Source organism: Dermacentor variabilis, chromosome 10 (assembly GCF_050947875.1).
Source record: "Dermacentor variabilis isolate Ectoservices chromosome 10, ASM5094787v1, whole genome shotgun sequence".
NCBI classification, from domain to species: Eukaryota; Metazoa; Arthropoda; class Arachnida; order Ixodida; family Ixodidae; genus Dermacentor; species Dermacentor variabilis.
This window is the reverse complement of record NC_134577.1, coordinates 99740095-99766797: the sequence shown is the minus strand read 5'-3', so window position 1 is coordinate 99766797 and position 26703 is coordinate 99740095. Positions and strand designations below refer to the sequence as shown.

The 26703-nt window shown below is 46.5% G+C and overlaps 1 protein-coding gene across 9 annotated transcripts in view; it reads right to left on the bottom strand.

Moving 5' to 3' along the window:
- Dab (DAB adaptor protein) overlaps positions 1-26703 on the bottom strand; it is a 141982-nt gene that overhangs the window by 45854 nt on the left and 69425 nt on the right. For 4 of the 9 annotated variants that reach the window (XM_075673248.1, XM_075673250.1, XM_075673256.1 and 1 more), the window contains exons 1-3: positions 21767-21894; positions 4928-5044; positions 1873-2024 (exon numbers count right to left, since the gene is read on the bottom strand). In XM_075673248.1, coding sequence (XP_075529363.1) covers positions 1873-2024; positions 4928-5044; positions 21767-21821 — 324 coding nt within the window. In that variant the 5' untranslated portion in view covers positions 21822-21894. The other 5 variants (XM_075673255.1, XM_075673257.1, XM_075673251.1 and 2 more) reach the window with 4 other exon arrangements.

Below are 26703 nucleotides of genomic sequence, written 5' to 3'. Positions count from 1 at the left end.
TGGAATCTCGACAAACAAAAATCACTTAAACGGAACTGCCTCTTAAACGAAACACCATCTCCATGTTTGATTGGTTTTCATATTCACGCAATCGCATTTAGCTCCTGATAAGTGGAACTAATTTCCATGGTTCCTTGAGGTTCCGTTTAAAGAGAGTCCATTGTAGTTCAGCAATGCATATGTGCCACATGGAGGGCCTGCGTGGATCGGGATGCGTGGTTCGAGATGATTTTCTCGGCCAGAGACACCACCGCCGGCGCCGACACTGGATTTTCTGTGTCACAGGGCCCTTAACGCTATCGCTTTAAGATTGAGCCAAAAATTGCTGCGTGGAGCAATCGGTCACAAAACCAAAACTGCCTTTACTACATTTGCATGCTTTGCCGCATAACACAAACACAAAGCAGCGAAGCTGACTAAAAAAAAAAAGTCGTGTGGCGAAGCTGACATTAGAAAACCAGTCACCATTGTTTGTCCAACAATGTTTGTAGCTAAAAGTTAGATTTCTACATCCCTTAGAAGCTGTCATTTCTACGTTCTTTTACTACTTTGGACACATAGAAAGTGGGTGCATGTTTGATTCGGCTACTTGTTAGAATCAGGCAAATACTGTGACATGAATCAGCGGTCTGTTATGGCGTTTTTTCTGCATCTTGTTTAATTCCACCCACTGGCAATTAGACCAATTTCGTGGGCACCGTCATGATGGAATTACCAGAAGTCGAGTATACACATCAGCGCTGCTTCCGCTGTACAAACAAACGTGATGGACACAAGAGACACGTGCCAGCATTCACAGCAAAGACTCCCACCAATCAAGGTAGTGCAGATATCGCACTCACAGAGGCAGTTGCGCCAGCCAGGTGACTGGATCTCACTTTGGATTTCTGTCACGTTCCGAGGACCAAAAGCGAGGGTACGTCCAAGCATTCTGAGCTGGAGTGCAGTGCTCCAAATGAACCAGGTGAATGCATTCCAAGGACTCGATTAAGACTCGCCAGATGTGAAACGTGCCCCCAGAACACACTAGAGTGCTCAAAAGCGACTAGTCAAATGCACCCTAAGAACAAGCAGTTATAGTTAGTAGAGAGAAAGGTTATCCTTTCAGATATCCCGGCACCTTTTGTGGGCCAGCCATGATCGGCAATGGCTCTCTGCGATGGTGCACTGTGTCACTGAGATAGAGAAGGGGAGGCAAAAACAAGACAAAATTCATTTCGTGACAAAATAAAACATTGAAGTGTAGACATTGGCTACTTCTTTGTACATATTGCGTGCCATGTTGCACCAGGTCGTTTTTCAATGTGCCTTAACTTTTGTCCACGTCCTTAGTGCTGCACCCACCCCAAATACACACTAATATTATACTTTGCATAACATGCCTGTGTTCTTTCTGTTGCGGATTACCTGTTGTTTACTCTGACCACTATTCCTAAGTTGAACTCATAGTTGGGTGAGCTGATAAGCATTCATCGTGAAATTTGTAGCGCACACTATAGACAAGGACACAGACAAGGTGGACAAACAAGCGCTCGTGTGTCCGCCTTTTCTGCTTCCTTGTCTATCGTGTGCGCTACAAATTGCACCATGAATATTCTTCCGTTGAACGTTCGATGATTCTCTTACCTGCATTCTGCAATCGACCCAGCATTTGTGTAATAACTTACTATTAGCTGTATTCACCCTAGTGTTTTCTCCTATTCTTGTAGTTAACGAACCACCCTTCTTTTCCTCACTTTTCTTGTTTATATTGCATTCTCTTGTGAGAAAAGAAAACATGTACTGAAGCCTCCTCTTATGTAAGGCCCTTGGGCCATTAAGGAGAAATAAATTAATTGGAAATGATAAGAAAAGAAGAAAGGGAAGACCTGCCTTGAGCCGAGTCATGGCATCCTGGCACATGCGGTCGCCCCGGGCCTCGGGCACCGGCTGGCTGCCGATGAGCTTGGCCCGGAACAGAAGCCCTTCCCCTTCAAACCGAAAGGGGTCGGCATTCTTGCTGGTGCTGCTGCTGCTACTGCTGCCTGCAACACCACACATCGCCAGAATTATTATAACACATCTCATTGGCACAGCAGATGATTACAGCGGATCTGACATCTTGCAGGAGGAGCTCCAATCATAGTCGTAATGAAATTGCACTGATCCACGCAGTTGAAAGTATTCAAAGTCGCATTGCTTTGTTTCATTCTTACAAATTATTCACATCACGTCAGCGTCACGGACACGAAAAGAACCTTAAATTTACGCGAACCTTTCAGCACGCCTTAAGTGTTTTCATCTCTCCCTTTTTCATAGAATCTTCCATCATAACCGAGTTTTGAAAGACACTATTTCGTTGCGCTCAACCCGTATTTCATCTGTAGGTCAGACCATAGCTTCAAAGTAGAAGAGCCAGCCCACAGAGTAAAATATACAGGAGCACCGACTTTCCTATCTTGCAATGTATTTGGTGCAGCCAACTAATGTCCAGGTGATAACAGACGCCCTGCATTGCACCGTACCCTCTGCCTCCGTTCAACTTCTCTCTTCTTCATGACTTTCTGAGGCACTCTCCTCCATTTTTTCCTCGCCTAGCTGTGGGCACCAAATGCACACACTGCGCGGTGGTCAAGTTGAGAAACAAGCATGTCGAGAATCCTTTCAGCTAGTAATATATCAAGTGGCAGAATGGCGCCCTACTGACGTGGTCACAACTTGAAGCAGTTTCGACGCATTCTTTTGTTGCAACTGCTAGCAGCAGACATACGTTTAGCTTATCTCCAAAAGCGAACAAGTTTTGCATAGCCGAATTTACATGTCACAATTCTACTAGCGTCGTCAAAGGCAATAAGAGCACCATCTGATTGGAGTAGCAGCGGCATATTGGATTTGATGGTGCTTGCGGGCACTAAGCTAAGTAGAAATCAATGTGAAATGCTATGTGCACGGGTGCCAGTGTAAGTACTACATTCCCGACCATCACTTAAATAACACTGCATCTCTTTGAAACAGAGTTTTTGCATAAAACAAAAGTGTGCTCATCTTTCTGATGGCCAGCAGTGTGGCCTTACTAGTTTTAGGAGACGGTCGCCACCAGTCACCGAATTAAGTGGTTTAATCGAAAGCTTTAATTGTAGCTGGAGATGTTAGCCTGGTCGCATGGCATCCTGTAGCTTGAACAAAATGTGGCAGAAGTAGTAAGGAAACCTGGAAATGCATTTACAGATTATATACAAGAGAATGGCAGAGAAGTCAGTAACACTGTCGTCTTCAGCCCCAAGCTCTTGCTCTCTTTCTTGAACCTTGCATTCAAGCATTGTAACAATATTATACAGCATGTCGGCTGAGGCATGTTATGACACTGTCAGAAGCACATCGTAAATTGCAGTTCATGAACACAAACAACATGCAAAAACACGCACAAGCAAAGCTGTAAATCAGTTTCTGTCAGCGATATACCAAATTCCCATAAACGTGAGGCTATTGCTTACGGCTTTTTAATTTCTGTGTACTAGTACTAAATGTAAGTTGATTAAAAACATACCAACGTAGAAAATGGCATTGTTTAAGAGCCACTACCACAGACACTGGCACTTACAGTAGTACATTTTCATGCATTTGAAAGTAGCATGTAACCAGCGAATTTCAGAAGACGACAGCACATTTGCAGACAGCACCACGTGCCTGCAGAAATGTCTGCATGGTTCTGCAGGCGATTAGTAGACAAACAGAAAGCCCACCTTGCCTCACTACATGCTTCATCAGTCGTGGGCCACTGCAGGCTACAGAGTGCGATGCAGTTCTGGGAGCTAGTAAAATGTTTCTGTGCAATCTACGATTTAAGCCACAAGGCAGGTGGCTCGCCTGGACATTAGGTGGAACACTTTGTCAGGTGAGTTGGCACTCCTGTTTATCTTATGCCGTGAACCAGCCTACCACTTGAACCGGTTCAGCTACTTTTGCATCCCAGGACATGAGTCGAATGGAACCACCTTCCCACTTTCATCGCTCACGCTTCAGATTCAAACTACTTCAAGATGGGCATGTACCATGGTCTTTGGTAACTTTTTCAGTACATGTCATGTCTCATTAATCCACTCCTATCCGTGATGCCAGTAGGCCTTGATGGTACTTGAAATAAATAAATAAATGCAAGATCAATGTTGCATAATTCTTCCATAAGCTTTTTTCATGTAAAAGAATGAAAGTTAACAAATATGAAGGTTAGGAAACGTTCGTAAAGTATTTCACTTGGTACTCAAGTAGGTCTCGAAATGTCAGAGCTGGAGTCGCTGATGTCACTGCGACATATTGACACACAGTTAAAGCGCAAATTCTGTGTCTTTATACTGAAGAAGTGCTAGGCGCACTGGCGGCTAGTTTCAATGGTACCTCCAGACAAACTTTTCTTCTGCTGAAAATTGTCAAATCTGAAAAATAGTTGAAGCTCAGTCGCCATATCAGGCGGTGCATAACATTGCTAGTAAAAGAATTCCAACGGAATTGTTTAACAACGCGAAGAAAACCTGTCGATCAAACTAATCTATTTCTACAGGCATGGTAACGAAAGAGTTAGGCTTATGTGCATATGACATTTCTCATAAAAAATAAATGACTGCTATGAGAATTCTTTCTGGCTGTGCTAATGTGTGGATGCCATAGTAATCGCAGGAATGGAGAGAGTCAATGCATTATGTTGTTACGTCACATGTTGTGACATTCACATCTTGGATGCCAAAAATGGTCAACAGAGATCTGTGTTACCACAAATCGCTTAGGATGATGCTCTGACTCCAGCAAGAATGTTTTATAGGGTTTAGACAACTTTGAGTTTTGTTTAATGGAAAAAATAACTTTACAATGTGATGCCAGCAATCTTTTAACCGTTGTCCATCAACCAATCTATGAATGAATGCCACGTGAAATGAAGGTGCTGTCCTCTGACCTTTTTCCTTTTTGAGGTTACTGCGGCGGACGGCCCGGCGGCCCCCATCGATCCGCGTGGACGCATGGTTGTTCATGGCATCCTCCTGGGGACTGTCCTCGTCTTCGTCCTCTTCTTCTGCAATATTAGAAGAAAAAGAAATGAAATGCTTTGATTTCATGCCCCTTGAAAACAGCACATGGTTACAGCGGCAGTAGCTTCCAAGCTCAGAAGCACACAGAACCTACAGCCATCCTGGCGCTCATAAATGCGCCTCGGCTTGAGCAGGGGGTGGTGCTGTCCCTCAACTGAGGCAGTCAGCGCATTTCATTAACAGAACTGGCTCATTCTACTGATACTGACAAGGATTCTACAGACAATGGGAGGTTCTATTGACCGCGACGAAAGTAAAAAAACCCGAACTGATGCTTCAGTATCTGTGCAGATCCCTTGATTCTAAACCACCGGTAACCACGAGGAGCCAGTTAAACCTGCCCATCGAAAATTTAATTTCACCACAATTCTTGCATCTCCAAAATCATGAAACGTGTACAGCTGTAGAATGAATTAGGAACTTAACAATTCTTCGGAGAATTTTGCAACGTTTGCAGAATGTCAACTCAATGCAAAAACTCTTTAGTGGAACCTCAGATATGAGAAAAACCAACTACTTTAAGTTTAGTATAGTTGGAAAGCACCTATTCAGGCGTCCAAAACTGTGCCAGATGTAAACATTGGGCAAAAAAAAAAATGCAAGAAGTTGACCCTCCACATGACGACCTACAGGCAGTGAGAGCTATACGCCTAATCATCTACCTTCTAAATAATTTTAGTAATACCAACATCACACAGTCACTTTTGATCGCGAGAAGACCTGATGAAGATTGAGCTCAGTCTGGACCAAGTACTGCTACAAGGTCACATTTGACTGCAATCTTTTTCAATCCAGGTTCACACAATCGCGATCAAGCCTCTTGATCACAATTGCACATAGACAACCACATATTTGTAGATGATAATAGCCTTACCCACTATGCTAAACAAAATAATACATTCTTGAAAAAAAAAGAAGAGAGATGAGGTTTATACATTACAATATTTACAGCATTTAAGACATTTGATAAGTGATTTGGACTCGTCACCGACAGCTGGTGCATTTGAGCTCACTCAAACTCGATTCGGATCGTGCGATTACGTAGCAGCTATTATTGTCAAAAGTGAACAAGAAAGTAGATTCCGATTGGGCTCGATTGCAATCGAAAGTGGCCGTATGAAACTGATACCACATATTATTTAACCTGCAGTATAGATCCAATCAGAAGTGTCTCAATATGTATGTGGCATGCCTTGAATATAATTATTTTCATCGGTGCTTTCACTTTCGATGCGCTACCTTGCCATTATCAATTACAAACACAGCGCCTCAATAGGATATTCTTAAGCATTTGTCCTAGGGTTAGAGAATACATCTCATGCAAAGTGCCTTGCATTGTTTTTAGCAGGCTTGATGCAGCTTGACTTCTTAAGCATACATCCCAGGGCTAGAGAATACATATCATACAAAGTGCCTTGCATTGTCTTTAGCAGACTTGATTCAGCTTGAATTCTTAAGCATACATCCCAGGGCTAGAGAATACATATCATACAAAGTGCCTTGCATTGTCTTTAGCAGACTTGATTCAGCTTGAATTCTTAACCATTCATCCCAGGGTTAGAGAACACATATAATACAAAGTGCCTTGCACTGTTTTTAGCAGGCTTGATGCAGCTTGACTTCTTAAGCATGCATCCCAGGGCTAGAGAATACATATCATACAAAGTGCCTTGCATTGTTTTTAGCAGACTTGATTCAGCTTGAATTCTTAACCATTCATACCAGGTTTAGAGAAAACACATTATGCAAAGTGCCTTGCTCTGGTTTTAGCAGGCTAGGTGCAGCTTGGATAAGTGGCAATATCGGACATGTTTTTTTTTTCCTAAGTAATGCCCAATGACTCATCTCAGTTTACCACTAGGCTCATGTGTTGGAAATGTCCCACAACAGAATCTGATGCCCCATTGTGCATGGGCATTTGGTTGCCTTGTAATGATTACCATACCTTCAATAAAGATCAATTTGGTATCAGTACATGGAATCTTGTACACGGCCTCTGCATACTTTAAGCTAAGCAGTGGACCTTTCTAGATCATAAGCTCATTTCTTAGCTCGCTCGTGAGCATGTATTCGAAATGATACTTTTCTTTGACCAGACAAAGTTCAAACTATGGAGGAATTAAAGTGCAGGAGGGAGCATTATGATATACAGCCAGCCTTGACAAGCCAACTCGCCTTGAAGTCATGCCCTTGGCTTTTTCCACAGTATTAGCCAAACACGTGACAATTGAGACTCAGCATAGTGGCAGAAAATTTTTGGTTCCCATTAATTTTTAACCGATGTACACTATTTTGGCTGTCTTGCCGTAGCTCTGCCTGCAGAAACACTAAAGCCTACCACGCACTCCGAAGTGATGATAACGTGTTGGGCTGATTAGTTTATCTTCAATCATGGTGCACACTGTTCCTTCCTCATACTTTTCTTCCCCCATCGTTCAAATGCTTGAGTTATCAATGTATTCAGTAACGAACCCTAATTATTGGAGGGATTAAGTTCATGAGAGGTGCTCAGTCATTCCAAGTCCATCCAGCACACACTGGAGTTGCCACGTTATAGCATTTCAGCTTGAAAACGGCCAACAAGCATTACTGAAGTGTAATGGACACTTCGACAGAGGTGTGGCCCAGCCCTCGGAGTTCCAAGGAGTGGAGTCTGCATGCTTATGAACATGGGGGTTAGTCTTGAGGAAGCAGCCGCAAGTAATCACTTGCTTTGAGTGACCCCTTCAAATTAAAATATCATTCAGCTTCACCAGATACACATTTTCAGTAAACTTTGATCGCACAGATTTCTGTGAAAATTTGCAATTCTCATCAGGTGCTCAAACAAAAGTTAATTTGGTGATCTGCAAGAACTAGCACAGCTAAGGTTAAGACCAGGGCAAGAAATATGAAAAGATGGGAACATATTTATAGTTTGCAATAACAAATCCTGTCCGCCTTTTTACTTAAGCACTTTTATATGCTGTTGTGCTGCAGTGTAAGCTTCTGAGCAAAGCTTTAAATTAGGAGGAGGCATTCTTCCAACAAATTCGGGAGCCAAGTTTGAAGATGCATAGTAGGCAGCAGAATGATTGCCCCTAACAAATCCGATGTGCCCGACTCATTCTTCATTTACTCCAATTCACAGGGAAGTGCACATATATACGCTACACGGATATGGGCTGCAAACAGACGGTATAATGATTGAACAAGTCCCAGTTGGAATTTTGAGCAGATTAGAATTACTATGAAGCCGAGACGGACAGGAAATACAATAAGGAGTTAAAGTATGGAGATGACTGAGATGCCCTGATTTTTTTTTTTTTTTTTTTTCGAGACAATATTCTGCAACGTCGGCCGAAATGACCAAGTTAAAATAGATGCTGAGTCACAACACACGTAACTGCTGCAAACTAAACACGCATCGCACTGACATAATTTGGCCCTAAACACACCACCGTGCAAAATATATCGTATTCAAGAATCGGCGCGACGCTCACACCTCGGCCGAATGCGATGCATACCGAAAGTTAACTCGGACCATTTGTTTGTGGAGCTGCTTGCTCATGCTTTCATCCATGCGAAATTAGAAATAATAAAGAAAATGCAAGCACTGGCCAGAGCAGACAGACGCCTGCAGCTTGCATACCAGCACAGCGGCGCGCTCCAAGCCACTACGAGGAACAGCTGACTTCAGACTGCATCGGCGTCCGCACCTCACAGACCACACACCCGAAGATCACTTGCCTCAACCCAGGCGCCCCGTCGAGAACCGTGCGATACACAGAACGCCTCGAAAGCAATAACAACCGCCCTGCTGAGCCGCCGAATACAAGCAAGGGCGTCCGCCGCGACGCAACGCTCAGCTGGACGGCGGCTGCCGCCGTGACCTCGGTGACAGCACGGGAGACGATCGGGTTTGCAGGGTCAAGCAGTGACCCTCAAGGCAAGCTCACATGATGCTCAGGGGTCAGCCCGTCGTCGCAGCTCGCAGCAGTATCGGCAGCCCATCCGGCAGCCCATGCATGCTTTATTCCCGCACAGGCGCCGACGACGACGTGTCTTGCGGACCGAGACGCGCCCGCTGTCGTGATGCGACGGCAGAAACGGCCCCTGCTCGTCGGTTTACCGCGACTTCGCACCGCCGCACAGCCGAAATCCCACGAAGACTAAAGAATGCGTTCAGTAGGACGCAATCGAAAACACGCCCAGTCGTCGCAGTCGGGCGCAGCCAGTCGCAAACGAAGACCGCCAGGGAACTATTATCGCTAGGGATGCGTAACCTTAACTAAACTGCAGCCTCCAAGATTCAACACGAAGATTTTAGGAGTTGTTTGATTGAAAGCATATGATTGAAAGTGTTTGAAAGAAGTTGTTGATTGAAAAGTTGCAATGTACTGGTTTGTCTGAGTGCTATAATAGTTTGTACAAGCATCATTTGAACGCATGCGCCGTCAAACACGATGCCAACATGTAGATTAGGTCAGTGAGTGGATTGGCCAATGGAACACATGAGCTTTCTCAACATTTGCAACTAAAGTATGTGTATGTGTGGCTGGTGAATTAAATACAGGCACCGTCAGTGAGATGCACTAGTTTGTACCAACGATGTTGCAGCACGTTTTAGGCAGTCGTGCAATATCTCGGAGGCTACTGCGAGCTGAGCCATTTCTTGAGCAAAGCCCAGGGCATGGTGGCTAGAAGGGGAAGTGAGAGCATCGGCCGGCGCGGAGTGTAGCAAGAGATCATTCTTGCAGCGGCGGCGCTGCTGTCGACACTTAGATTTCTTAGATCGCGCTCGGCGGCTCGCGCGCTCCGTGAGCGAGGTAGTTTTGCGTTGTTTTAGCGTCGAGGAGCATGTGTTGACTATGTGACGCTTGCCCACCACAGGAACATGAAATGCTAATTGGCCGACGTGGCCAGTCATTCTAGACAAGAAGATAACAAGCCTTGCGTTACACGCAGACGTACTAGACGCGCGTGTAACGCCGACGGGTAGGAGGCTCTCACCAAAAACTTTCTTTAGCTAGCTTTTAGCTTTTTAACTTTTTTAGGTATTTTAGCCAGTGAAAGAGCGCAGCAAGTTGACGAAAAAAAGCGCTGGATTTCTCTCGGTTGAGCGTGTTTCGTTCTCAAGCCGGAAAAAGCAACAGGGCCCTTGCAGTACAACAAAAAATTTTATTGCAGGGATGGAGAAGTATGTGGGCAGAGCCAGCCACTAAGCACAAACAAGTGATGCAGCCTAAGACAAAACACAAAAAAATTAACGCACCGTGCAAGGTAACACACCCTCAGGTAACATGCCTCAGCTTAAGGTGCCGCATTCTTTGCCTTTTTCCCTCTGTAGCCTTGTCCTGCACTTGTACTAGAACATGTAGTCTTGTTAGTGCATAAAACTTCACAACATGGTTTGTTACTTTTGCGCTGTGTTTGTCACAGCCAACTGTACTTAGCCTGTTCCTTGTCAAAGAAGAAATCAAATCCATATCACACTGTTTGCCTTTAGACTATTGACACTGAAGCAGTGTGTGAATGAATCCTCTAGCTTCATAATCAATTTCTGAAGCTCCTGAGATGGATATAGCAACCCTCCATTATAAACCTCTTGTGTGAGGCAAGCTTCCTTTGTAAGTTCAGAGTCAGCTGGAAGGAGCAGTGCTCTAGAGCAGTCATGGCACTTTGTTTTGCTGAGCATCTTCCGAGCAACATATCCTGCGACATAGTAGAAAATCCGTGAGTCACTTCCTATTGCAACAGTCGCATTAAGATCAGGAAGTAGGTCGCATGATGCAAGCACCTCATGGACTTCGTTCAGGCACCCAATATATCCATCAGCTGATCAAGCTTTCCTTGAATGTTATCTGTCCTTTCACTGGTTGCCGAGAGCAGGCTCTTCATCAATGGGGGTGACACATTTCCATTTGGTGGGGCCTTCGCTAAGCTACAAAATGACAAACAATTCACCGATATCAAGAACTGTGACGGTGTAGGGTGATCATTGTTGCCTGACATTTGCCTAAGGATACAGAATAAATTTTCTAAGCGATCCTGACTCAAACGAGAGGTCATTAGGTACTTGTAATCAAGCTCTTCTGCGAGGTAATCAAGAAGGGACATTGTGCTTGTAAGCGTAACGCGAAGCCCTTCAGCTGTGCCTTGCGTAACAAAACCTACTTTCCCTATTTTGCTTCCCAGGCGTCTATGTAGGCTAAGAAATCCTTCACCTCGGTGTGACTTTTTGAACCTTTGCTCAAAGTGCAATTCACAGAGCACATATGTTTTCTCCAGAGGTCTGTCTGCACGTGTATACCTAACGTTGTCACACTTTCAGCCTTTCTTCATCGCTCGAGGCAGCAAAAGTGGAGACTTTCTTGCCCTTGTTTCTGGTGGAGACGTATCCTGAAGTGCACAAGGGCGCAAAGCAATGCGTTTGGCGGTTTACACGTCTCTCCATTGTTACCTGTGTGCTAAGCACATGGTTACAATGGGTAAACTTAATCAGTAGAAAAAACTGATTGCTAGCAACGCAGCGAGAAAACGTACAGCAGCACAGAGGCGCATGCACCTCACAGACGTTCGCCAGCCATGGCCAGCCGAAGAGAGGCATCTGGATGGATGAATGGATGTTATCAGCGTCCCCTTTGGAACGGGGCGGTGGGTTGCGCCACTAAGCTCTTGCTATTATACTGCCTAATGTCCTACCTAGGTTAAACAATGAAAAAAGAAAAAAAAACGCTATGAACTACCACGCCCAAATTTTATGATCCCCTATTGCGAACTGTGCTTTTGTACGTCTCCGTCTTTTGTCGTTTCCCTACTTCCACCAATCCTCTTATCGCCTCTTACTAATGCCTATTACGGACATGTTTGCTTTACCACTGCTGCCGCTGAACCCAAGGGCTTCAAGGAGGCCAGTGGTGCCTAAATCGACCGCTGGGTAGACGTCTTCAAATTCTAATAAAACATGCTCCGTCGTATCCCTAGCTATACCGCAGCAAGCACATGCTTCTTCTTCCTTCTTATATCTCGCCTTATAGGTGCGTGTTCTAAGGCATCCCGATCTCGCTTCGAAAAGTAATGAGCTTCCCTTTGAGTTATCATAAATGGTTTCCTTCCTCATTTCGTTATTTCCTCTTAAGTAGTTACTCATGGCAGGTTTCTTTTCCATTGCCGCCACCCATGAGATTACTTCAGCCTCTCTGACTTTCCGCTTGACGTTATTTGTTGCTGTGTTGCCCACCCTACAGGCCGCATACTTGCTGGTAAGGTTCCTAGTTCTTTTCCTCCACTGTGAATCAATGTTTTTCCTGTACAAATACCTCAACACTTCCCCAGCCCACTTAGTTTCCTCCATATTCCCCAGTTGTTCTTCATACACAATTTTACTGCAAGCTTCCCTCACTTCAAAACTAGTCCAGCCCATATCACCCTGCACAGCTTCATTTGTAGTCTTCCCGTGAGCGCCCAATGCGAGGCGACCCACTGACCTTTGGTTCCCGTCGAGTCCTGATAGCTCGCTGCTATGATTACACAGTTGCTACGGAAACCTTAATTATGTCTATAGCTAGAAGCCAAGCATGTAAACAACTTTAAACGTTAACGGTCGCACTAGAGTTCTGATTCAACTCCCCCCTCCCTTTTATTTTTTTCGAGCTGCCTTTAAAGGGACGCTAAAGGTTAATATTACGTCAACGTGGACTGTTGAAATACCATCCCAGAAACCTCGAAACGCTTTTTTCGTGCGAAGAAGAGACTTGTTTTAAGAAAAAATGCGTTCTGAAGCGTCCGTGTACCTCTAGCGCAGTTCAAATCACCCTTCCTTCCAAAGCCTTCCAATCGAGGAGTATTGATGTCATGGTCTCATAGTGACGTTGTTTCGTCGGTGAGTAAAACGGCTCCCGCAGACGGCACTACGGCTTTTCTGCACAAAACGCAAACGCGCGGACAGAAACAGAGCCAAGACAGAGCCCACAACAGCGCGAAAGTGGAACTATGGTGGCTAGCGGAAGGGAAAGCGCACGACGATAAGCTGGTTCTTTATTTTATGACGCCAACTTCGACGCTCGTTGCAATGGATGACCCTGACAACGACACATTAGCTCGCGATGCTGGGCTCGAGTTCAGCGATTTAAGCACTGATGAACGTGACCTGCTGTTGAGGGCTCGCACTGCCGGCGTCATTGCGTACTACTACAACGACGGCCTGCTTTGAAAGGCACTTCACGCGACTTCAGTAAGTCGGTGTTGAACTCGTAATCCTCTGGGCGAAAGTGCAGCGAGCACACTACGTGATTTTTCGACTCTTTGCCAGCGCGCTGTGGCAGATGTACGGCACTTAACCACTTTGAACGGAGAGGTACACTCGCTGGCACACAGTGGTATACGTAACGTTGGATTCGCCGCTGCAATTGCCCTTGGCCAAGTTCCGCGGACCGTTTGCGCATCCCACGACATCACATGGACGTGGCATTCTCGCTGCTTGCTCCAAATGCAAGTTTCGCGAGCCAGCAGGACCACCGCAGCACGACGCGATAAAGAAACAACTGAAACTCTAAAGTGCGCGCTGCGCAGAGTCGAGCGAAAACGAAACCTTTCGATCACCCATACTACTCAAGGGTAACGTCAAAATGTTATTTTTTCTTAGAATCGAATAGAAGTAGACAAGTAGCATTTTCTTCCGTCTTATAATCTAATGAAATGATCTTTTTAATACGAGTAGTTGAGTATTAGTGACATAAATTACGATGAGGAGTGCTTTCGTCATCGGGCTAGTACCGGAATGTCGCTGGGGGGGGGTCTCAAATCGTGTCATGCATTTACCTCAATTTCTCGGTTACTAAAGGTCTGTTCGCGATTATATTGACGCCTTAGACGTTCTAGAGCGTTGCTTTATCACTTTAACTTGACTTTCTGGTAACCTTTAGTGTGCCTTTAAATATTGTACCAGTAATTATTCAAACTCTGGTACGGTACAGTTTTTAAAAAATTTGCACTAATTGTAGAATATAATTTTGCCCCCCCCGGACAGGAATCGTAATTGTTGACAGAGATATTACAATTAGTGATTTGCATAATAATTAAAAAATGCAATAACCAGAAAGCTCACATATTCGCTGCTTATTCCGAATGCAACTACCCTAATCTACATTGAAAAGCATTTTCTTTTTTTTTTCTTTTACAGCGAAGCTGCTGCTGACTTCGCGCGGCGCGTTCTCACGGAAAAAGAAATAGCCTTCAACGATTGAAGCTAAAAGTGCATACGTTCTATGATATCACGCATTCAACATACAGCGCAGCATTCATTTCAATAAAGAACAAGCACAAAACAAGCATCCGAACCACATCTTGATAAGGCGCACTCCTGATATATATATATATATATATATATATATATATATATATATATATATATATATATATATATATATATATATATGTATAACAATGCAAAGCACGTAGCGCCCCCCGAATACGTTTTCCAGTAAAGATTACTTTTGCGCAAGCTGCCGCAGCGACGGAAGCTTGCGACGTGGGGAGTGACGTCACTATCCTTTCATATATAACGGAACCAGCCTAGCATCTGCTTTCATCGTTGTTGCAGCACCGCTACACACGAGGAGCGGCAAAGGGAAAAGAAACGGCAATACGATCAGCGGCGGCGTGCTGCCAAAATTAACATTACTCCCGTTACTACCGTTACTCTAAAGCAATGAAGCATCGCATACCCTCCTCAGCAGTTGTAGCGGTGGTTTTCAACAGTTTCGCTGGACGTCCACTTTCTCAGGGTCGCGATGGCAAGTCAATTTTTTTTTTTTATATATTGCCGTAACAAAAAGTAGTCGTCACCCCTGCAGCCAGCTAATCCCGTAACGTTGCCTGCAGCTGCTGGTTGCATTGTCATATAAATGTAATGCGGTTTCAAATGGCGCACGACAAACCGCCCACGCTATTTATTTATGTTCTTATAAACGCGGCGTCCGTCGGCTACTGTATGCAGGGACGGCATGCAGACAGAAACAACCTTCAAAATGAATGAGATGTCGACGACAATGCAAAACGCACCCCCACCTTCCTAAAGCTAAGCAGGTTAATATATAGCACGACACCGTTTTAACACACGTTCGATCGACAGACTGAAGTCGCGATTCTAGAAGAATCTCGGTTGGGATAAAACAATTCTAATACCTTTCATTTTTGCGCTTCGTACGTGATCCTATAGCTGCGCTTCGTCCGCGCTGTCACCGAGGTCGGCCGGCCATGAACGGGAGGCGATAAAAAAGAAGTGCAATCAAGCTAAAAAAAAGCTTTATATTATGCAGGCCGCTGCGATCTCGTAGCGATGCCTTCCGGTCGATTCCATGCCAATCTTATCATTAACTGCTGATGGCCTGGTGATCCCACTGATAACGCGGACGGGGCGTCGATCTGACCACTGACGAAGCGCGAAAAGGAATTGCATCGGAAAAATCATCGCCACGACATCGCGACGCTGGAGTCTCTTCCCAACCGGCTACCCAAGTTTCTGAATTTTATCTAGTCTGTAAATTCAGCTGTGCATTGTGGCAGTATTGAAAGCATTCAAAAATAACCATCCTGTCTACTGCAAAAGGACTGTTTCACAGACACACCGTGCTTTCTGACTAGGCAGCTTATGTGCAGCTCCGTATTTGAAGCTTCTTAACCATTTTACCCGTTATTATCCTCTTTTATTGCATAGACTATAACAAGTTGTACTTAATGGACGCAGCATGAAATCAGCGAGAAGAAAACCTGGCATAACACAAGCCAAGAAGTATGCACTGAAGGATAAGCAGGGTAGTATGACCAGCAATCTCGAAGGTATAGTAAAAGCAGCGGAAGAATTCTACACTGACCTGCACAGTACCCATATCAGCCACGCTACCGCCATTCGAAGAAGTAATGAACACGATACAGAGGCTCCCTCTATAACTAGCGATGAAGTTAGAAAGGTCTTGCAAGACATATCAGCCGAAGAAAAGCAGCAGGAGAAGATGGAATAACAGTCGACTTAATCAAAGATGGAGGAGACATCATGCTTGAAAAACTTGCAGCCCTTGATACGAGATGTCTCATGACTTCAAGAGTTCCAGAGAACTGTAAGAATTCCAACATTATACTAATCCACTAAAAGGGAGACGTTAAGGAATTGAAAAAAAAATATAGGCCTATTAGCTTACTTTCAGTATTGTATAAAGCATTCACCATGATAATTTCTAATAGAATAAGGACAACACTGAACTTCAGTCATCCAAGAGAACAGGCTGTCTTCCGGAAGGAATACTCTACGATTGACCACATCGATGTCATCAATCAGGTAATCAAGAAATCTGCTGAGTAGAATCAACCTCTCCATATGGTTTTCATAGATTATGAAAAAGGCATTTGATTCAGTAGACACACGAGCAATCATAGATGCATTACGTAATCAAGGAGTACAGGAGGCATACGTGAATATCTTGGAAATATCTACAAAGATTACGCAGCTACCTTGGTTTTCCACAAGAAAAGTAGAAATATACCTATAAAGAAAGGGGTCAGGGGCAAGGAAACCCAATCTCTCCAATTGGCTGCATGCTTGGAACAAGTATTCAAGCTATCAAACGCTGAAAGCTTATGAGTGAGGTTCAACGGCGAATATCTCGGCCACCTTCGGTTGGCAGATTACATTGTCCTGGGTGGGTATTCTGTAAAAGTCCTCTTAGTTGACCGTTTATTCGACCACCGCTGATTGGCTGGGGCCGCGCTCGTCTCCTCCTCGCTCGCACTACTATATCCAATCAGCACATCAGCAATGGCCCAAATGGACAGTCCACTAGGTGGACTCTTACAGAATACCCCTCCTGTTCAGCAACACTGGGGACGAATTACAACACGATTGAGGACCTTAACAGAGAAAGTGTAAGAGTGGGGTTGAAGATTAATATGCAGAAGACAAGGCTAATGTCCAATAGACTGCCAAGCAAACAAGAGTTCAAGATCGCTAGGCAGCCGCCAGAGTGTGTGAAGGAGTACGTTTACCTAGGTCAATTACTCACAGGGGACCCCGATCATGGGAAGGAAAATTACAGAAGAATAAAAATGGGTTGGAGTGCATACTAGATGAATTGCCAGATTCTGACTGCGAGCTTACCACTATCATTCAAAAGAAAGGCGTACAATCAGTGCATTATACTGGTACTAACATATGGGGCAAAAACTTGAAGGTTGACAAAGAAGCTCGAGAACAAGTTGAAGAGCGCGCAAACAGCGATGGAATGAAGAATGCTGGCGCAACGCTAAGAGGCACGAAGAGAGCGTTCCGGATTAGAGGGCAAACGGGTACAGCCGACATTCTGATTGATATTAGGCGAAAGAAATGGAACTGGGTGGGCCATGTAATGCGCAGGTTAGATAACCGTTGGGCCATTAGGCTTACAGAATGTGTACCAAGAAAAGGGAAGTGCAGTCTAGGATGGCAGAAGAGTAGGTGGGGCGATGAAATTAGGAAATTCGTGGGAGCTAGTTGGAATCGGTTGGCGCAGGACAGGGGTAATTGGAGATCGCATGGAGAAGCCTTCGTCCTGCAGTGTACGAAAATTTCAATTGAAATTTGCGTCCACTTTCGTCCATTTTCGTAGTAGACGCCAGAAGCGTCTACTACGGTGTCCGCGATTCGCGTGGCCAACGCCGTAGTAAATGCCGCGGTTGTCTCCACTCTGTAGGGAGCGGCGGGCGAGGAGGACATCGAGACAAGCTGACAGCCGCCGGAAAAGAACGCCCCTCCTCTCTCGCCTGAGCCCCCTTGCCTCGCGCGCCGCAGGAGAGAGCGCACATCGGGGTCGCGTTCCTCGCTGGCGCACGCGAGATTGAACCGCGTTCGCCGGCTCACCCTCACCCTCTTTCACTCAATGGAACCTCACGGCGACGCCGACGTCACAATGCACCTATTCCAATATAATGTGGAAAAAAAACACAGAGGTGTGCACCAGAGCCCCGTAGACGACAGCCATAATTCACCGAGGGCATGCTAAACGCCTCTACAATAAACGCGCCGCAGTAAGCACGGCCGCGTCACTACGGCGAGTACCTGCGCCATGCTAAACAGCGCCGGTTCGTCAGTGAGCACATGAAGCGGTGACTGATGAGCAAGAGAACACACGTCGGCGGCACCGCGCGCAAGAGAAACCAGCTGGATTAACTATTAGTAGTGTTATAAACCGTAGTCTATCCGAAAAGACTTAATTGTTGATGTCCTCTCTTATTTATTGTTACCACCTATTTAATGTGAATATATGGTTGTGCCCCAGAGTTCTGTATCACTGCGCCACATCATTCTTTCAATCGGCAAACTTGCGCAGCGCGGTATCACTGGCAGCCGCGACGGTGGCCGGCATTGGTGTGCTGGGCCATTTGGCTGGGCGCGTTTGGCCGTTTGTTTGACTCTCGAACGAGATCCGTGCGGCCAAATCGGATATGCTCGTCTGTCATCGGTGATGAGTGGACGGCGCGCTTCGCTTATTCTTGGGCCACGCGCTTCGCTGCTCACGTTTCATTTGACGCCGATAGTACCTGAAAAGCGTCAATAAAGAATGGAGGAAGAGGTCAAGAAAGTTGGCAACCAAGTAGAAGGTAACTGACAGTGTAAATAGACATCCCCATCAGGAAGACAGAGAAACAGAGAAAGCAAAGTGGACACAAAGAATGGAAACAAAAATGGGCATGGAGATTTGCAAGAGTGAGAAGAAAGAAATTAGAAGGAAAGGTTTGGTACGATAACACAAAGAGCAGTGCCTTGCTATTTCAGGCTCTAGTCTGTTGCCTTAGTATAGGTTGTAAGGTTGTTGCCTTAGTATAGGTCTCACACGCTCACAGCCCTCCGGGACTGTGAGCGTGTGACACAGGGTGCGAAATTTATAGACCCTTTTCCCAGCAATCCCGTGGGCGCCGCCGCTTGTCTGATCACGTGGTGATGTGTCCATTGCTTGCCTCAGATAGCTATCTACATTACAATGGGTGTGCATGACGCATGCGCGTTTCAGGAAACCTCTGTTTCGGTGGATAACGTAGACGGTGACTGGGAGGACGACAGGAACATTTGTCCACAGCTTCAGAGGACACGTAAGCACTTTTGCAGCTCAGTACGAATTGTTCAAAATGCGCGAGAAGCGTATGCGGTCCTTCACTAAAAGCGGTGCTAGAAATGGATCGCCCAAACTTTCCGCTTATCAATTAAATCAGGATCAATGTGTTTTGCTCTTCGGGCTCGTGCCGGCTTGGCGCATGCGCTCTCCGCAGCTGGGTCACTGCCTGACCACGTGACTAGCCGCGCGCCTGGCTCAGAGGAGCGTCGCGCTCGCCTAGTCAGGTTCTTTGTTGTATGTAGTCAGTGCGAGCTTGGCCATGGATGTGAGCGATGTCGGGCTGCCTTCTCTGGGCGTTGTGCAGGAGGGGGGAAAGCTCTGAGCCGTCGTCGCCAAGCGGGGTCTGACCACTCCGCGGATATCGCCCGGCGAGCTGCTTCACTGGACAGGGTCTGGAACGCAACAGGCGTCGCACCGTCGAGATCAATGTAGCGACCGCCTTCGCGCTCTGTCCGTTTGTGCTTCGACGCTACGCATGTTCGCGGCGTCTCTTTGTCTTGCGCTTACCCTGTGGCACAACAGGCGTCGCACCGTCGAACGATGCGTGTTTACCAAAGCCTAATCACAGTCATGTCTAGCCACCGACCTATAGGCACAGCCGTCATACTTGGCTGAACGATGGTTGGAGACCTAAGTATAATAATTACAGCTAAACCAAAGGTTAGCCAAGTGAAACCAAGACTTAACCAGGCTAAACCAAGCTTTCGCTTTGCATATCCAGGGTTAGCTGAGCTAAGCAGCAGCGCTTTTTTTTATGCATTCGTATGATGTATCCAGTATGATATTGCCCTCCCCGCCGCGAATTCAGCTGTTTTTATTTGTGTTTAGGTTTACTCATGTATGAATCTATTCAGTTAAATGTGTGCTTCGATGTACTTCAACGTTAAGAGAGACTTACTGCCAGAGCACTTCAAAACTTCAGACTTTAAACCCACCGCGCACACGATCTGAGTGTCGTTTTCTGTACTTCAACAATATGAATCGCCCAAACATAGTTCCAAATCCAGAAAAATATTGAACGAATTGTGGACATTTACTTCTGGCCATAGAAAGCACATTAGTCGAAGAAAATCAAAGAAACATTTTTTTCGACTAGGACCTAATTACTATACTAAATGTTAATTTAGTAATTAGTTCGTTAAACTATTAACAATTGGAACTTCACTCCAGCATATTGACAACGAAACTACTAACTTTTCTTTAAGTTCCCACTTCCCTTTGTCCTTCGTCCCGGTTGCGCTGCCTACCCCTAGCAATATGTTCTGTCTCGCCCAACTTGCTAAGTTTCCGGCGCTTAAATCCCCGTTTTGAGGCGTCAAACTCCAGCGTAACATATATGATACTTTGGGCATTACAGGCTCACATCATCACCTCCCACCCTCCTTCGCCCTCACCTCACAAGTCCGCCCTCGCTCACCTCTCCCTCACGTACCTAGCCGAAGGCGATCCTCAGCCTCACCTCACCACGTGAGGGCAGATACGGAAGAGGAACGCCCTCGTGAGGACGCCCATGCCTGTTTGTAAGTCAGCAGGCGGAACCGAGCATGCGCAGGCCTCGTGATGCTGCGCGCTTGGAGTGGACGGAAAAGCTTAACGCACTATCAAAAAGTACAGCGATATCGCTTATACTTCAACAGCTGTGGTGAATACTGCACGATGGACAGAATACAGGGAGATTATATTATGGGTTCTAGGCGAATATTATAAATTTCTGGTTTTAAATGAATTTAGAGTCATCCCGTTGGCAACGTTCAGAGACTGACGATACATCTGACTGCAGAACGCGGCAGTCCTCAGTACTGTCATCAGCGTAAAGAAGAAATTGAGACTCCTGGATTGCTGAGGAAACGTTCTTGATGAAAACTAGGAAGCGAACCTTCCACGAAACCTTGGGGAACACCACCGGATACCGTATGGGCAAAAGATGGTTGACCTTTTAAATTATGGGGTTTTACGTGCCAAAACCACTTTCTGATTATGAGGCATGCCGTAGTGGAGGACTCCGGAAATTTCGACCACCTGAGGTTCTTTAACGTGCACCTAAATCTGTGAAGTACACAGGTGTTTTCGCATTTCGCACCCATCGAAATGCGGGCGCCGTGGCCGGGATTCGATTCCGTGACCTCGTGCTCAGCAGCCCAAACCATAGCCACTGAGGACGGTTGACCGTTGACGCTCATGGAGCGGGATCTATCAGCCGGCAAACGCACATTAGAAAGAGGAGGAGCCCTCTGCTAATGTCACCAGATTTTCTCTTTGGAGCCTTTTGGGCACGGCTTTTGGGTCGGACAAACCCGAGAAAGAATCTATCGTTCGTGAAAGTATTCAGTACAGTCATCGAGAAACGACGATCTAATATAGATCGCCACGTCGGAGTGAGTGAGTGAGCGAGTGAGTGAGTGAGTGAGTGAGTGAGTGAGTGAGTGAGTGAGTGAGTGAGTGAGTGAGTGAGTGAGTGAGTGAGTGAGTGAGTGAGTGAGTGAGTGATCGCCGAAAAATAGGTTCGTACACGAAGCCATTAGCCTACACGAAGAAGCCAATAACTGCGTCAGCGCAGGAATCTAAAAAAAACGAAACGATCACCTGAGTGATAGGATCCATGGCGGCTGATGAGCGGTGATGAGCGACGTTCCTTCATGTTCTGCCGTTTTCCCGCGATTTCGTGCCTCGCTGCGCTCGTGTGTGTTCTCTTCGCGGTATTATATCAGTTAATGCTAATCCAGCGTGTGGTTCGCGTCCAGCTCGGCCGGGCCTATTTAATCTGTTCCGCAATGTCACGCACACGTGATTGCAAAAGAATGTGACTGTACGCAGCCGTATACATAGGCGCGCCTTTGACGCGACTGCGTAATTAAGACATGACGGCCACCGCTGGTTTCCTCATTTTTAGTATACGAAACACCTTCAACTCATCCGCATTGTTTGCCATTGCATTGCAACAGACTTCCCATAACTCCGGGAAGCAACCCATCTATTGGGGCTCGTCCAGGCACCACAATTATACCAGCAGGAGCTGCAATGCACGTTAAGGGACGGACACACCGAGATCGGAATTTCTACTTTTACACGGTTAACAGATGTTTGTGCCACGGTACACACTTTCTTTCTTTTAAAGCGAAGCTGTTAGCCTCTAGTTGGTCGGCATTTTTCGTGTCCGCGTCCGCTAGCAAAAACGCGGGCCGATCCCGGCTGTAGTGCAGTAAAAGGAGCAGTGGCCCGTAAGGCGGAGGTTTGAAGCACTCGGCAAAGTGAAGCGAACAGTGCATACAGTGTTTATAATGACGGACAGAACATACAAAAGGACCCGCCGTGGTTGCTCAGTGGCTATGGTGTTGGGCTGCTGAGCACGAAGTCGCGGGCTCGAATCCCGACCATGTTGGCCGCGTTTCGATGGGAGCGAAATGCGAGAACACCCGTGTACTTAGATTTAGGTGCACGTTAAAGAACCCCAGGTGGTTCAATTTTCCGGAGTCCCACACTACGGCGTGCCTCGTTATCAGGTCGTGGTTTCGGCACGTAAAACCCCATAAAGTAATTAACATACAAAAAGCATACGTTTAAATAAAGAACAAGCACAAAACAGGCATCCGAACCACATAATTGATGATAAGGCGCTCCTGATAACAACGCGAAGCACGTAGCACTCCCCGCATACGTTTCCCGGTAAAGATTACTGTTGCGCAAACTGCAGCGCCGATGGTAGCATACGACGAGGGGAGTGTTGCACCTAGCTTTTCGTATATAAAATAACCAGCCTAGCAACTGATATCCGAGAATCTCACAGGGAGAGCTATGAAACTCTCCTGACGGATATTAGAGCGCAGCTCTTTGGCGTCCGTTCCTGGGTTTCGCGTCGTCGTCGGCGTTGTCGTCGGCCTCGTAACCAGCTCCGCCCCCCTTTCATCCCCCCAGCGCTAGCAGCGACCGACTGATACCGCTGGATGCCGCTGACGCCGCTAGAGAGTCAAGATAACGTGACTGCATAGAACACCGTCGCCGCCATGCAGAAAGAGGAGGAAAGGGTCCCCCCCCCCTGTTCTTGTGTGGCGGATAGGGTGCTCTTCAGTTGCCGACGCGCCGGTTATTTCACGTAGGCCCCGGCACGTCGACGAATACGTGACCACCTTCCCACGGCTAGACCTGGTTCTTAGCGCTGCGGAAGCGAGGGTATCATATTGTTTGTGTCGGCATCGGCGGCGTTGTCCCTGAAACCAACTCTGCAGCTGGGGTTGACTCACTATCGGCGTCAGCGGCATCAGTCAGCCGCTGCTATCTCTTCCCTTTATCGTGTTGTCCGCTTGCTGCGCGCGCTTCTGCCCCCATCGTTTGCCGCTGGGTGTACACGCCGCCCCCCTCCCCCCTCTTCCTGCGAGTCTCCGGTTGTCAAAGCGCCGGCTCGAACTTAATTCCTTTCTTCGCTCCTCCTCCAATGCAACCCCTGTGCGGTGGCAATCAGAGAGCCAGATCGGTGGCGGCGGATCTGTATATGTGCACCGCCCGAGCCGAAATTGCCGCTGCCGTTCGCCCTGTGCGGTGGCAATCAGAGAGCCAGATCGGTGGCGGCGGATCTGTATATGTGCACCGCCCGAGCCGAAATTGCCGCTGCCGTTCGCCACTGCGAAATTATCTGCCAGTTCTTTCTGAGCCATGAGCGAGACGACCGATGGAAGTCCTCCGTCTGCTGCTGCTGCTGCTGCTGCTGCTAAACGAGCTGCCAGAGCAGAGGCCCAGCGCCGTCGCCGTCAGAATCCAGAGGTGCGTGCCGCCGAAGCAGAAGCTTACCTAGTGGAGTCTTTGTTAAAGGAATACGTGTGAAAAATAAAAAAAAATTCTGTGATAGCGCATACATGTGTTGCTCGATTTCTTTGCCTCAATCTATCGAAAAGGTGAAACAGCTTATTTGCTGCGCTCAAATTTCGCATTAGGAAGTAACGTAATCGTCGGTACTTTTTTTGTGCCCAAGGCTGCCAACATGATTACATAGTTTTCAACTATGTCTTTTGTCGTCGCACGTCTAGTCAGAGCTCCGTTGTCGGTCTCCATAATTTTTTGTAAGGCCCTAAAATTATCGGTGTTACCAGTGCGACAAGAAAACACGCTTAAGGGTGTAAACATATTTACAGTGTAGTGGAGCCGCGCTATACGCGCCAGCAAATAAAAACTCCGGAATAAGCTCGCGCTCCGTACGTGCATGGTCGTCGCATCAAAGCATTGCGCTCATTACTGGGAGGCAGTAATGAGTAATAAGTAACTATAGGGAGATTTCTCTAGATCTAAGCATTTTAAGGCCTTGTTTAAGAGAAGTTTTGCAAATCTAGGGAAAATTTTGTCGAGGAAAGAAAGACTGAGTGGCGGGAGACAGCTGCTGTGACACCGCGATGACTGATACATCGAACTTGTGACGTGACGGCGTATTTCGGTTACAGTCAGCGCACAACTGCCTTTAAATTAGCATGCGAAGTATGACTTGTATGACAAGAGAGTGTGGATGGCCTGGGCTCAGTAATGGAGCACATATATGCTCACGTCGATTGATGCGCCGTTCGAACGGAATATTTCTTTGTGACCGGCACAACAAACGCATACTATATACAATACGAAACTAAGCATCACACTCAGATATCGGCACAAACGGACATATGTACACCTATAGCGCTGAGCGCGAAAAGGATGTCGGGGCGCTGCGAAGCCCACTATGCACGCAAATTTACCCACAGTCGTCAATAGGCAGAGAAACTTGTCCAGAGTCGCGTTGTAGAGTCCCAATGACCACGTGTTTGGTTGAGTGGAGGATGGAGGAAAGATCGAAATTGGACGCGTGTACGCATTCTTCGCTGCAAATGAGTTGTAAGCGTATAACCGTGGTGTGCAACGTCATTACGCCACGGCATGCAAAAAAATTCATTGTACAGACTTCATAAATTAATTAACCACTTTATATCGGTGCCGAGAAGTGGCACACTGTTGTGACGCTGCTACATTGTGTAACGGTCGCCCGGTTACAGCTTCCGCACCATTCGAATAAAGTTGCGTGTTTGATATTTTGCTGTTGTTCAAGGTTGTTTTGCATGTCGAGCGAAGTGTATATAAGCATGCTGATGTCATCTTCGTTGAATGTGGTTTTAAGTAGGAGGCTGTGTTGTTAGCACGCAGAGCTCTCGGTAGCGCAACATGCACTGAAATAACGTTTCAGCTTGAGGGCAGCACTTCATTATTAAAATTTATAAAAACGAGCTTGGAAATAAATTTAAATAATAAATTTGCAGCCTATTTGCAACACAAAAAAAAGATCTTTACAAGAACAATGTTGGCAAAGTCAACAACTGTATCCTAAATTTATCTAAGGAAATCAAGCGCATCTATTTATCCGATTTAGGGGAAAGCTGGCTTCAGAGGTTGGCAGCACTGCTGGGAGGGCATCGAATCGAAACGCGCGTTTAGAAGGTATTTCTTTTAAATACATAATTCCGCATTATTATATAATGTCCTCCTCTGACTTCTCCAGTTGATATCCTTTCTTTTTCTATGCTCCACGACCAGACTAACCACGGAGGGTTCCTGCCAAAGGGCGCGTAGCGACCCGGCGCCAAGCGAGGGTAGAGGGAGGGGAAGGGGTAGATGCCGCTTCAGCGTCCGCCATAGAATCGCTTGCGAAGTTCAGCACAGCAACACAAGACTGTAACTAAGTCGGTCGGTCGGTCGGTTGGAAAACTTTATTGCCCACTAATTTTCTCCGCCCTTCTGTGAGACATTCGAGATCACATATTCGGGTCAACGCTGCTAAAGCAGTGCACCATTAACGCACCGCAGCGACCACCTCGTTTCCTGAGAATGGCATCAAACGTCCTTCGTGATAGGCTTAACGCGCTAGGCAGATAGACACAGTATTACAGCGCAGACGCAGTAGCTGAAGGATAAACAAATGCTGCAGTTCATCGTCGAAGAAAGGCCGACAAATGATTACGAGTGAGCCGCGACAACGAAACAGCAGTGACGAAAAACCAACGCCGTTCACGCACTGACGACTATGGCAGACGACGCCAGGAGCCATGACACTAAGCGTGGTCCCGACGGCGACTCTGCTCGATTTCACAGGAAACAGTGTCCTGTAACATTTCGTAGATGCTGCTCTCATCATCATCATCAGCAGCAGCAGCAGCAGCAGCCTAGTTACGCCCACTGCAGGGCAAAGGCCTCTCCCATACTCCACCAACTACACCGGTCATGTACTAATTGTGGCCATGTCGACCCTGCAAGCTTCTTAATCTCATCCGCCCACCTAACTTTCTGTCACCGCCTGCTACGCTTCCCTTCGCTTGGAATCCAGTCCGCAACCCTTAATGACCATCGGTTATCTTCCCTCCTCATTACGTGTCCTGCCCTTGCCCCCCCCCCATTTCTTTTTCTTGATTTCAACTAACATGTCATTAACTAGCGTTTGTTCCCTCACCCAATCTGCTCTTTTCTTATCCCTTAACGCTACACCTATCATTCTTCTTTCCACACATGCTGCTCTAGCA